The sequence below is a fragment of the Dipodomys ordii genome, unplaced genomic scaffold, assembly GCF_000151885.1.
Source record: "Dipodomys ordii isolate 6190 unplaced genomic scaffold, Dord_2.0 Scaffold62, whole genome shotgun sequence".
Classification (NCBI taxonomy): Eukaryota; Metazoa; Chordata; class Mammalia; order Rodentia; family Heteromyidae; genus Dipodomys; species Dipodomys ordii.
Window position 1 is genome coordinate 8807336 of NW_012267278.1, and position 14309 is coordinate 8821644.

General features: G+C 36.7%; 1 protein-coding gene across 1 annotated transcript in view; it reads left to right on the top strand.

Moving 5' to 3' along the window:
* Usp45 (ubiquitin specific peptidase 45) overlaps nt 1-14309 on the top strand; it is a 52444-nt gene that overhangs the window by 27166 nt on the left and 10969 nt on the right. Inside the window, exons 8-13 of the mRNA XM_013022381.1 lie at nt 7129-7210; nt 9206-9297; nt 10578-10634; nt 10940-11083; nt 13391-14057; nt 14098-14105. Coding sequence (XP_012877835.1) covers nt 7129-7210; nt 9206-9297; nt 10578-10634; nt 10940-11083; nt 13391-14057; nt 14098-14105 — 1050 coding nt within the window. The remainder of the gene's footprint in view (nt 1-7128; nt 7211-9205; nt 9298-10577; nt 10635-10939; nt 11084-13390; nt 14058-14097; nt 14106-14309) is intronic.

Here is a 14309-nt window from a genome sequence, read left to right on the forward strand (position 1 = left end):
ACCCCAAGAATGGTTTTAAAAAGATTCTGGGATTATTGAACCAAGAAATATACCTTGACAGCTGAGTGCTGTTGGCTCACGCCTATAATCCTAGCCACTCAGGAGGCAGAGATCTAAGGATCCCAGTTCAAAGCCAGCCCGGGCAGAAAAATCCCCATGAAACTCTATCCCCCAATTAACATCTGTGGCTCAAAGTGGTAGAGCACTAGCCTTGAGCAGAAGAGCTGAGGGACAGCGCCCAGGCCCAGAGTTCAGGCCCCATGTCCGGACCCAAAAAAAAAAAAAAAAAAGTTCATATATTGGAAATATAATCACTAATGACATGTGCTAGTGGTAATTGGAAGTGGGGCCTTTAAAAGGTAGTTTGGATTAGATAGGGTCCTGAGGGTCCTGAGGGTAAAGCCCCATAACTGCACTGGTGGTTTAACAAGAAATGGAAGAGGCACTCAAGCCAGCATGCTTGTCTTTGTCTGGCCATGTGATACCTTCTGCTACATAGTAATTCCCTCAGAAGGGCCTTGGCCAGATGCTAAACGTTGAGTCTGTAGCCATGGTCCTAAGTAAATTTTCTTTATGACTTTACTGCGTTCTTGTACTTTGTTACAGTAATGGAAAATAGAGTAAGACATTCATTTGTCCCTTTTTGCTCACAGAAGACACTGGTGAGTCTTCATTCAGCTTCAGAATTGTTCTCTGTATACCACTGTGGACCACTCTGACAATTTTTTTTTTTTTTTTTGGATCTGGTCGTGGGGCCTGAACTCTGGGCCTGGGCGCTGTCCCTCAGCTCTTCAGCTCAAGGCTAGCACTCTACCACTTGAGCCACAGCGCCACTTCCGGCTTTTTTCTTATGTGGTGCTGAGGAATCGATCCCAGGACCTTGAGCATACAAGGCAAGTGCTCTACCACTGAGCCACCTTCTCAGCCCCGACAATTTTAATTAGGATAAAAAAAATAAAAATCTGTTTTCCATTCCAGCAAATGTACTACTTAATATATTTGGTAATGTGTGATTTTAAAAAAAGCTAAATATAAGCCAGGTACTGGTGGCTCATTCCTGTAATCCTAGCTACTCAGGAGGCTGAAATCTGAGTATCATAGTTCAAAGCCAGCCCTGGCAGGAATGTCTATGAGACTCTTTATCTCCAATAAACTACAGCGCCCAGGCCCAGAGTTCAAGCCCCATGACCAACAGAAACAAACAAGTGAAGATGGGCTGGGAATGTGGCTTGCCTAGCATGAATGAAGCCCTGGGTTTGATTCCTCAGCACCACATAAACAGAAAAAGCCAGAAGTGGCACTATGGCTCAAATGGCAGAACACTAGCCTTGAGTGAAAAAGCTTAGGGACAGAGCCCAGGCCCTGAGTTCAAGCTTCCTGACGAACTAAAAAAACAAAAAGCCAAATATAAATGAAATGTTTACATGTCTGTTTTACGTATTATTAGACATTGTAGACTTTAGACTGTGTACTTTTTTTCTTTCTATTTTAATGCATTATGTATTATTTTATCTTTCTTCTGAGTCTAGAGCCTCACAAGTTTTAGGCTACCACTGGGTTATACTCTTGTGCCCTTCTCTCCTGCCTTTTAAGGTCTACTTTGTTTGAATTGTAGCACAATTACTAATGGCCAGCTTTCTGTGAATAGTTATGGTTCTAGCATTTTATTACAATTATCTTAAAAATTAAAAAATGAACTACTCTCTTCCTTCTGTTACAAAGTACAATTTTCTAATTATTGCTGTTTGACCTTCATGTTAAATATTGAATTCAGCTTCTCAAAGTGCTCCTCCCTTTTCGAGGTCTCACTCTATATAGACTTTGATTATGCAGCTATGACCTTCTCTGTAGAAGGTGTCATTGTCTGTCACCTCTCTTATGCTGTCCTTGAAAGATGTTGCTGTGTATTTTCCATCCCATGGGCCTGCTGTAGTGCTCTGTGAATGTTTGTTGAATGAGTTAGCTGTGCTCTAACTTCATTGCATCCTCTTTTGAGAATTTGAATTGGGATGATAACAAATAATAGTCCTGGAAATAAGTTATTTCTCGCTAGCTTTCTCAGGGATTTTCAATTTCTGGGAAATGTTGTAATTGGAGTAAAGTGATAATTTGACAAGATAGTAACTATTATGCTTTGCCTATATTTTGTTCTTAAAAATCAGTTAAGAGATTGATAATTACATTTTTGGACAAGAATATAATCCTTCTGAGGTAATATTTGATCATATTTTCTTATGGCTAGGAAATTGTATTTAGAATAGAAATTCAAACTCCAGTCTTTCTAACCACTTACAAATTAGCTAATTTTTATTATCAATTGCAACAATATTTTAAGCCTCCCATTTAAAGTTTAACTATGGTGATTTCACTATTTGAAAGAGTATCAAATTGGATCAGACATTATAGTATATTAATATTTTTATTGAGAGGGTAGACATAAGACAGGGAGAGGTTGTTTCTTATATTATGAAATAAATGCAACTTACTTGCCCTGGACCTACAGATAATAAACTAGTTACTCTCAGTTAATTCATACTATCAGTTGGCTAGCATTTTTTTTCAGAAGTATATTTGCAGAAATATTTGTATTACATAGTAGTAATGTGTCATTACAAGTGGATTCAAATTGGCTCTTTGCATTATGTTTTTCACAATACTACATAGTATCTTAAAGACTCAGGCATATTGGTTTTGAAAGCTCTTATCTTTCTAATGCTGTTTGAGGGCTTTACATAGTATGGGCAGATTTAAAATGTCAAGTCTGTGGGTCTGTTCAGTCTCATAGGCCAGAGCAGCATGGCGGTCAGTCACAGTGAGCACTCAGGCAGGACCTGTATTGTCTGACCTGGGAACGCCACAGCTGTTAATCGTGCTGGGTTGGAGTGTGTCACTGCCATGTGTTTTTGATTGAAGAAAAGCTACAGTGTTAGGGCTGCCACCAGAATCTTTAGAAATAAGTAAGAATTACTGACCTCCTTTCATATTGTTCATTTCTTTTATGACTGTACAGTTGATTGACTATAATGCTAAAGGGATTATTTGTGTAGAAGTTCTGCATTTTTATGTCCAAATTATATAGTCAACATTTACTAAAAGCAGTTAATAGAAATTTTTATTGCTGTTATAAAGGTGATGTACAGAAGAATTACAGTTATGTAAGTCAGGTAATGAGTACATTTCTTTTTGGACAGTGTCACCCCTTTCCTCACTCCCAATTTTTCCCTCCCATTCCCACCACAAGTTTGTTCAGTTCATTTTCAGCATAGTGTCTACTGAGTACCACTGCTGAATTTGTTTGCCCTTTGTAAAAAGCAGTTCTTTTAAAAGCAGTCTTCTCAACATAAATTTGTGTGTCTTTGTTTTTCTCCTAATTTGACTCATCATTAATATAACATTTTTATTGTTTTTTAAAAGATATATCACTTTATGAGATCTTTTACCAACCAGTGTTAGTGCCCAATTACCCATATATTTTTTGTGTGTTCTTAATGGACACTATTTTCTGCTTGTTCTCTCAGTAGGATCAGTGAGTGATGTTAGCTTCATATTAATTCCAAACCTAACCCCTACGTCAGGTCATAGAAAATTTAGTGCTTGTGTCTAGTTCAAGGTCTCCTTTATTCAACAGATACCTCCTGCCAATTCATATCTCCTTTTCCAGATTCTAAAAGAGTTGGTGTTTTTTTTTTCCATGATGAGAAATCCATCCTTATATATATTTCTAGATTTAAATGTGATACTTGTACCCCAAGAATGGTTTTAAAAAGATTCTGGGATTATTGAACCAAGAAATATACCTTGACAGCTGAGTGCTGTTGGCTCACGCCTATAATCCTAGCCACTCAGGAGGCAGAGATCTAAGGATCCCAGTTCAAAGCCAGCCCGGGCAGAAAAATCCCCATGAATCTTTTTTTTTTTTTGGTTGGTTGTGGGGCTTGAACTCTGGGCCTGGGCGCTGTCCCTCAGCTCTTCAGCTCAAGGCAGGCGCTCTACCACTTGAGCTACAGTGCCACTTCCGGTTTTCTGGTGGTTTATTGGAGATAGGAGTCTCACGGTCTTTCCTGCCCGGGCTGGCTTTGAACCGAGATCCTCAGATCTCAGCCTCCTGAGTAGCTAGGATTACAGGCGTGAGCCACCAGCGCCCGGCCCCATGAATCTCTTATCTCCAATTAACCACTCCAAAACTGGGCGTGGAGCTGTGGCTCAAAATGGTAGAGTGCTAGCCTTGGGACAGAGCCCTCCCCACTCCCTGAAAAAAAAGAATGTACCTTGAAGGAATAACTAATAAAAACCCACTTAAAATATATCATCTTAATGCACTGTGGGACAGAATTATTTTAAAGAAGGTTGTCTGAAACTGACTTAAACTATAGTAAATATTAGTGTCTTTGAAAGAGGTTTCAGATAGAGATAAATGGTTGAGCCTTCTTTCTAACTAATTAAAGGGCTGTACATAGTAGTTCCCAGGCCAATGTCTCTACTCTAAATGATTTTAACCTAAGAGTTTAAGCTGCTAATAAGGGGGGAGGGTTGTGTATGGAATTAACTCATTCATTTTATTCTACTTGATAGATTACCTATTAATTCTTCTTGGACGCTTGTGTGTTGACCCCACTATCGCTTACATATCAGAAATAAGTCTAGTATCTTCCATCCAAAATTAGAAACACTTTTGGTCTCAAGCATTTTGGATAAGAGATACACAACATGTGTACACTTTCCTGTATACTTTGTTTTTTTTTTCACTTAACATGTAATATTCATCTGTTCCTATCAGAAAACAGAAAACTTGTTCACTTGTTTTCTTCAACCTAACATATCAAACCAATCCTTGTTTGGTGGATATCTGTTATTTTCAATATTTCTGCATAATTACAGTGCTAAGAAGAATTTTATTGTACAAGCTATTTGCAATACTTGTAGCAATGTCTCTCTAAACAGAGAAGCAAAATTGGTAGATCAGCTGATACATCATTTCCACTCCATAAAAGTCTATTTCAGACAGTGGTTAAATATTAAAACTTGTGATCAAGACAGGAAAACATTTTCCCACAGATAGTAGGGCTTGAACTCTGGGTCTGGGCGCTGTCCTTCAGCTCAAGGCAAGCACTACCACTTGAGCCACAGTGCCACTTTTGGTTTTCTGGTGGTTTATTGGAGATGAGAGTTTCACGGACTTTCCTGCCTGGGCTGGCTTTGGACCGTGATCCTTAGATCTCAGCCTCCTGAGTAGCTAGGATTACAAGCGTGATCCACCAGCGCCTAGCTTAATTTAGTGAGATTGAATCTCATAAAATGTATACAAAAGATATAGAAATAAGCTGGGTCCTGATGGCTCATGTCTGTAAACCTAGCTAATCAGGAGGCTGAGATCTGAGGTTCACAGTTTGAAGTCAGCCTGGCCAGAAAAGTCCTTGTGAGACCCTTTATTTCCAATAAACTTCTCAAAAAAGCAGTAAGTGGTAGAGTGCTAACCTTGAGCACAAAGAAGTTCAGAGACAGGCCCTGAGTTCAGACCAGCAAAAATCAATCAATCAATCAATAAAAATAGTGTCTAGGCTGTAGCTACGCAGTAGTAGAAGTGCTTTCCCAGTGTGTATTAAGCTCTGGATTCAGATCTCAGCAACACACAGCTGTAAAAATAGAAACTTGTTTTTTTTTTACTAAGAGTTGCCAAAGACATGATCACTATTAGCAACTAAATTCAGATAAAACCTCCAGAACCTGTTTCACACATACAGTACAGTGTTTTAAACAGATTAACCCCCTCATTTACTGTCATCTTATCCCCACTACCTTTTACTGTTCAAAAGCTTTTAGTGAGTTTTGGTTTGTTGTATTCATTCACCAATGCAATGTATTTCAGTATTTTCACCCTCTAATGTTTATCCGCTCAAGTAGTCCCACGGTTACATATGGTAGAGAGAGAGAGAGTATTGTGTGTATCTGTGTGTATGATCTTGTATGTGCTTACATATCTGTTTATCTTTTAGGTCTAGCATTCACAGATAAATTCCAAATCTGGGTTATTTAACATGATGATCTCCAGTTCCATCCATCTTCCTGAAAACAACATAATTTCATTCTTCCTTATTGATATGTACAGATATGTACATTCTCTTGATCCATTCATCAGTTGTCATCTGGGCTGTTTCCACAGCTTGACTATTGTGAATAATGAACATAGGTGTGTAAGTGTTTCTATTCTAACCATGTTCTTTCAGATCTATGCCTAATAGTGGTATTGCTGGATTTTATGGTAGTTCTGTTTTTAGTATTTTAAGAACCTTCATACTAATTTCCACAGTGGTTGCACTAGTTTACATTTCCACCAATAGTGGATGGATGAGGATCTCCTTTTTCTTCTGTATCCCAACCAGCATTTGTTGTTGTTTGTGTTCTTGATGATGGATGTTTGGACTTCAGTGAGATGGAATCTCTACATTGTTTTGATTTGCATTATCTTTATAACCTGGATATTGAGCATTCATCTTGCATTTACTGATTATTTGTATTACCTTTGAAAATGGTCTGTTCAGATCACTTGTCCATTTATTAACTAGGTTGTTGATCCTTTGGGGGTTAGCTTTTTTAGCTCTTTGTATATTCTGGTTATTAATCCCTTGTTAGATATAGAGCTGGTGACAATTTTCTCATAGGCTTTCTCTTCAGTCCAGTGATTACTTCTTTTATTGTAGCTTTTTGGTTTGATGTAATCCTATTTGTCCTTGCTCTTTCTTACTTGTTGAGCAATTGGAGTTCTATTCGGGAGGTTAATGCTTATGCTTGTATGTTATAGTATTTTCTCTATTTTTTTTTCCTGTAGTAGTTTCACAGTTTCTGGTCTTGATCCATTACAACTTGATACCAGTACAAGGTGTGAGTTGGGGATCTAGTTTGTCTTTTTTTTTTTTTTTTGGGGTCCAGTCCTGGGGCTTGAACTCAGGGCCTGGGCACTGTCCCTGAGCTTTTTTTGTTTATGTAATACTGAGGAATTAAGCCCAGGTCTTTATGCGTGTGAGACAAGCACTCTACCACTAAGCCACATTCCCAGCCAAGTGCTTTAATTAATAGGATGGGCTTGGGTTAACTAATAATAGACTAGATTTTACTGACTTTGTTTTACAGAGAATACAAGCTAGCATTCTAAAAGCATTTAACAACCCAACTACTAGGACTGCTGATGAAGAAACTAGAAAAAAAGTCAAAGGTATGTTGACTCTTTAATTGTTAAAGCTTTTTTCTAAAGAGAAAATATTCACTATTCTTTATAGTAGGAGAATTGATTATTGTAGGAGCTAATTTTCTAAAGTAGGACTGTTGAAGAAAGGATACATCAATGGCTATAAGATACTTTAGTAAGACATAGAAAATGTTAGAATGTATTGTAGGAATTAAAAAAACAAATAATTTGACACCACTCATGCTCTTTAGTTTTAGTAAGATCTGGGAAGACTTGAAAGATTGTTGAAAGTAGCAACCTCCCTCAGAAGTTGTAACATTTTAGGTGTGTTTCGACAAGTGGGTTTATGAATTTATTAACTAGTTTTCTCTAACGTATGCTTAACTGTGCCAAAGAAATTGTAAATAAATTATTCTATTAAGGAGATTGATAATAGTCAACCCTCAGAACATCTTACCTACTCTAGTGCTTTCTCTTTATCTGGCCAATTGTGAGGCCAAAAAAAAATTATTAATGAAAGCCTATCACATTTATAGATATTATAGTGTAAATTTTTATCTTTTGATATTAATAATTTACCTTATCCTAAGTGTATGTTCTGCTTTGTGCTATCAGTCAATGTTAGTGTGAAGTCATTGTTTTAGGAGACATTTAAACATTGTGTTTTATTTATTTCTAACTTCTATTTTTGCCATTTTATAATGTTCATACTACATGCTTATACTTTGTAACCAAATACATATACAGTGTTACATACACTCTTAAACATAGTTACTATATGCTCTTAAACTCTATTACAGTTAAGAGTTCAAGAATTTTAGCTTTTCAGTTATGCTTCTTGTTTTTTTATGTTGAGATAGTGCCATCTAGTGCATGTTTACAATAGCAACCTTGTTTTTCTTGCCCTTTCTGTAATCTTACTCCCTTTAATTCCTTGAATAATTTTTTAATGTACCAGTATTTTGAAGAGTTACTGTAAAATGTTTTGATACTTGCAAATGTAAGTGCTCTGTTATTCAGTATTTAAGATAGTTTTGAATGATTTTAATGATTTAAGCTTGGGTGCTGGTGGCTCACACCTGTAATCCCAGCTAATCAGGAAGCTGCAATTTGAGGATTGAGGTTGAAAGCCAGCCCAGGCTGACAAATCTATGAGACTCTTATCTCCTGTTAGCCAGCCAAAAGCCAGCTGGAGGCATGGCTTTATATCATGGCAGCTGTGAGTAAGAAGATAAGAGAGAGTATGAGACCTTACACATACGCGCCCCCCCCCATAAAAGCTATTTCTATGAAATTTGAGGGTAGAGGCACAAAAATGGTGGAAGAAAAGTTGAAGGGGGCTAAATTTTGTTAATATATTTCTGCCTCATGGTTTATTAGGGACATTTTCAAAGTAGAGATCATTGAATAATGTAGCCTCTTAATGTGTATAACTCATCCAAGACTACATTAATGGCATATATTGAATATCTATTTTTCCAACCCCAGATTATTGTGTGACAAATGATTGGCACAGCTTCCTTTCATTTATAAGTATTTCACTTTCAACTTTTTATAATATTATTAAGCATGTATGTATGTATGTGTGTTTCTAAGAGTTGTTAATTGCCCATGTTAATGCCTTAGGTTATGATATGTCGACTTGTCTTTTACAACTCTTTTCATAGCCAGAGGCCTGTCAGCTAGTCTTGAAAACAGTGTTCCTCATTGTTCTTTCTACTCAGCTTAAGGCACAAAGGCTTTAAATGGGTTAATGAAACAGTTGGGGAATAGTAGGGATAGTGGTTATAGCTTTATTTTCCTCTTAAGAACAACTAGTTTTTGGAAATCATAGTAGTTGGTAGTCATATTTGCCCTACAGAACTGTAAAAGAGAAGACCCTATATTGTTATAGTAAACTATACTACCAAATGCAATACAGGAAAAAAATTCCCTATTTGCATTCGTTTTGAATAGACAATTAATAGCATGTAACACTATTAGATGGTTGATTTTTTGTGTTAAAAAGTATGATTTTTACAGCATATGGAAAAGAAGGCGTAAAAATGAACTTCATAGATCGGATCTTTATTGGTGAATTAACTAGCACAGTCATGTGTGAAGAATGTGCAAACGTAGGTACTTTGGAATTCACTTCATGGAATAGATTACAGCCACATCATTTTTATTATGTGTTACTTTTTTTGTTTTTCAAGTATCACAGTGTTTATTGATGGGTACAAGTAGATAAAGTCAGGACATGAACATAATTTAGTAGACATAATTTCAGTGCCAGTTCAAATTCTACTTGTTTCACACTCACAAACATGAGCTCAAAGACATTAATGGTTTCTTGGGACTGGTCAGTTTTGTGTAATCAAACCATGTTGATTCACTTACATGATTGTGTACTTGTCCACACTCAAGTCTGGCATGTAAAAACTATTAGCAGTAGAAACATAGGCAGTATTTTTTGTTTGTTTGTTTGTCTGAGACAGGGTTTCCTATGTAGCCAGACTGTCCTTGAACTGACTGTCCTTCTGCCTCATCCTACTAAGGGCTGGGATTACAAGTGTATGCCACCATGCTGGGCAAGGCTATCTTAATATACTATCTATACTAGCTGCCTGTTTAGATGGCAGTGTCAGAGAAATTTCTGTGGCGAGAGTAATTATGTTAAGTTGCAATGTCCTAGTTCCAATCGAATGACATAGTAACATAGCAGGATGATTGTAAACAGTTGATTTAAACTTTGTATATGAATGACATAGTAACATAGCAGGATGATTGTAAACAGTTGATTTAAACTTTGTATGTATATGATTTGATAAAGTATTTTTATTAAGCTCACCCATTTTTTGAGTTTAGTATTAATTTTATTTTAAATATCGTCTTTTACAACTCAAAGCATTAAATTTTTGTAGATTTTTTTCATTTGCAATATTTTTGAAAGCATAGGGCTTAAGATATACATTTAGGCTTTTATCAGATTTTAATGGTAAAAAGGAGTCTGTATGTGCATTTTTTTTCTGTCCCAGATTATAGAATACTTTTCTGTGTTTTCTCTATCCTTATGAAATCAGGATTATAAACTATATCTTCTAGCTTGTTACATTGAAATACAGAAGTGATAACATGGTGCTTACTTAAATGTTCAGAAAACTGAACACAGAAGTTGATTTCTTTCTTACAAAGGTTAGAGGGTGGCTTTTAAAGTTGAAATAGCCTATGGAATCTACAAATACCTTTTCAGAGGCTCTGCTTTTTTTATGGCTTTATCTTAACACTTCATGAAATTTATTCTAATTTAAAAGTTTTAAGTTGCTTGGGAAATTTGATTAGTTTGCATCTTTTAAAAAACAAAATGACTACACTTGAATTCTAACTGAAGTTCTCAATTTGTTTTCTTTTTAAGATCTCCACAGTAAAAGATCCTTTCATTGATATTTCACTTCCTATAATAGAAGAAAGGGTAAGAAAACAAAAGGAATCACAAGGATTTTTTTGAAGAACTTTTATTTATTCATTCATTTATTTAGTGACCATGTTTATTTGTGGAACATAATATTAATATCTGAACATCACATTTTACATGTTATTGAGTTTGCTATAGTTCTTGTTTTTCAGAAAATTAAATCCTTATGCTTTCTATTTTTATGAATCAAAGTTAAACAAATCATCTTTTTATTTTTTCAAGTATGTTAGAGATTTTTTTTAAAGACAATATCCAGCATTTATTTGCTAAATTTATTTGTTGTATATATTGTATCTACATAGGTTTCAAAACCTGTACTTTCTGGGAAAATGAACAGATGTAGAAGTTTACAGGAGGCAGATCATGACCAGCACCGGGACACAGTCACTGTGCAGAGTACTCAGCAGCCCAGAGCTGCCAGGAAGCAGTCCTCAGCTAAGGATAAGGTAGGACTCACACTTGTTATACACCTGTTTTTTAATTCTTTTTCATTAAGAAAAATCTTATACATTTACAAGTTAAGAAAATCAAATAATTAATACCCATATTTCTATTTTGTTTTCTTTCTCTTTTTTTTGGTGGTAGTGATGGCATTGGGGTTTGAACGCAGGGCCTTACACTTGTTAAGGAGGCTATCACTAGAGCCCTCCATACTCCAGCTCACCTTCATAATTATCAACTCAGCAAATCATGCTTTCACTTTATCCCTCTCTATACTCCAGATTATTTTGAAATAAATCCAAAATCTACTGTCACGATACATATCTAAAGGATCTTCTTTAGGAGCTGGGGATATAGTTCAGTGGGAGAGTACTTTCGTAGCATACTCAAGGTTCTGAATTTAATACAGAGCTCTCAGAAAAGTATTTAAAAATAAAGATACACTGTGTAAAAACATAGTACCATCATAATGATAAAAGTTTGGTACCAGATAAGGAATTTAGTGCTTTGTGTTTGCTAACATGCACTGTACCAGTTGAGCTACACCCAGTAAACATAAGGAAGAGAAACATTTCCTGCTTTCTATGAAGGACAGGAAAGTCAATACACAGGCCTGATAGTTTTTTTTTTGTTTTGTTTTTTTTTTGGGTCTGGTCATGGGGCTTGAACTCTGGGCCTGGGCGCTGTCCCTCAGCTCAAGGCTAGCGTTCTACCACTTGAGCCACAGCACCACTTCCGGCTTTTTTCTTTTTGCTTATATGGTGCTGAGGAATCGAACCCAGGGCCTCAGGCATGCAAGGCAAGTGCGCTACCACTTAGCCACCTTCCCAGCCCCTGGCCTGCTAGTTTTTGAGATAGGTTCTGACCAATTTTTTTTTTCCCCCAATTGCTTAGGAAATGGAAAGCTATCAATCCACATTATTCTTCACTTAAAAAAAATTTGTATGCAAAATTATCCATACTGATTTGACAAATTGACACATACAAAATTTAAATTACTCTTTTAGTAACTGAGGCCTCAAAGTGTCAAGACTGTACAAAATGGACACTCAGTAATCATTGGGATTTTTTATTTTTTATTCTTTTTGTGCTTGTACTAGGGCTTGAACTCAGACTCTGTCCCTTAGCTTTTTCACTCAAACCAGAAATGGAGCTCTGGCGTTTTGGTGGCTAACTGGAGATAAAGAATTTCACAGACTTTCCTGCTGGAGCTAGCTTCTAACTGTAATCCTCAGATGTTGTCCTCCTGAGTAGCTAGGATTACAGGCATGAGCCACTGCCCCCTGGCCCTTTGAGAATTCCTTGAGACAAAATGAAAGAGATACATTTCTTCTTGGAATATTTTTATCTGCCCTACATTTTAAAGATTTAAAATGGATTTAACTGTGTGTATAACAAAAAACAGAAGCTCCTTCCATCTTTTAAAATTGATAATGAGACATACATGCTGATCTGCTAGTAAAATAGTGAGATTAAGTGAATGGATAATTCTCTTCACTGTCAAACTTAGGTTATTTTACCTCTGTTACACAGTCACCAAGAAACAGTTGGGCTAACTATGATTTAAAAACCTAGCTGGGTGCTAGTGACTCATGCCTGTAATCCTAACTACTCAGAGGTTGAGATCTGAGGATCATTCTTTGAAGCCAGCTCCAGCAGGGAAGTCTGTGAGACCCAGTTAGCCACCAAAAATCAATTCAGGCCTCAGTACTGACACACACACACACACACACACACACACGCACGCACGCACACACACACACACACACCCCAAAAAGCAAACTGATGGACACTTAAAATATTTCTTTCAGATCTATGGAAACCATCAATACAATCATGAGACAGCCTGAAATGTATTAATTTTTCTTGTGTTTAAAAAATACATAGTACATTTTCAAATTATAAAATTTATGTACGAAAAAGGTTTACGTTTTCTTCATAGCCCTGGACTCCAAAAATGTTTTTCCCTTCCACAAAAACAGGTGACCACTGTTGTTTGTTCCCAAATAAAGTTTTAGTTTTAACTTTTTGTTTTTTGTTTTTGTCTTTTCTTTTTTGGTACTGGGGATCAAATCCAGGATATTTACCGTGGTAGGCAAGTGCTTTGCCACTGAACTACATACCAGCTCAGTTATAGTTTTAAATTAGAACTCTTTGTTAGTATATTTTCTGTTGATCTTAGTTTAGGTAGATTTTGGAAATGGATGTCATAAAAAGCATGTTTAATAGTTATAGAACAATTAAATAGGACTTTCAGTTTATTTTCAGTAAAGTCACAGATTCTTTTCTTTGTGAACACTGCCAATTTACAGAATCAAGGAATTCCTAGCAGAAAATATGGAAGAAAATTATCACCTGGAGAAAACCCTGCTGTCATTTATGAGAACAATGAAGACCTCGAAAGGAGTGGGGAGTCATCAGCCTTTGCAAGTATTGAGAGTACTACAAGGTCTCTGACAGAAAGCCCTACAGATGGCAGTGACAAAGCGGCAAGCAATTCTGAATCTAGCGCTGATGCCGACAGTGAGGCTTCAGAATCGGAAAGCACTTCCCGGAAGAGCAAGCTGCCTAGATCCCATGGTGAAGCCCATGGGCAAACACATAGGCACCGTCAGCTGCCATCACCTGAACTGCCACATTCCAAGACTGACAGTGGAGATGAGGGAATAGCTCAAGCAATTTCTGACCTTCGATTGAACAACACTGCAACTGGAGATAGAGATTTTGACAGAGAAAATCATCCCCTTAATGGTCCAAACAACCTATGTCTTCCAGATAGGAAACATATGAGGCCTCACAGTCCCCAAAATGCTTTTCAGACTCTTTCTCAGAGCTATGTAACTACTTCCAAAGAATGTTCAATTCAGTCCTGTCTCTACCAGTTTACATCTATGGAATTACTAATGGGGAATAATAAGCTTCTCTGTGAGAATTGTACTCAAAAGAAGCAGAAATACTTAAAGGAAAGCAGTTCTGCAGGTACATGTTTATCTTAATTTGTTTTTATATTATTTTGAAGGAGCATCAGTGAGTAGTAGGCTATAGATTTCCACAGGGAGGAGCCTGCAAGTCAGTCAGTGTCTCAGGAATGGTCTTATTCATGTTTGTGCCTTAGCCATTTAAGATACTGGCTGAGCAGATTACATTTCCAGTAGATTTTTGTGGAATTAAATTGAAGAGTAAGAGGTACATATCTCTGCCTTGAAAGTCCTACTCCAGAATCTCCCCCCC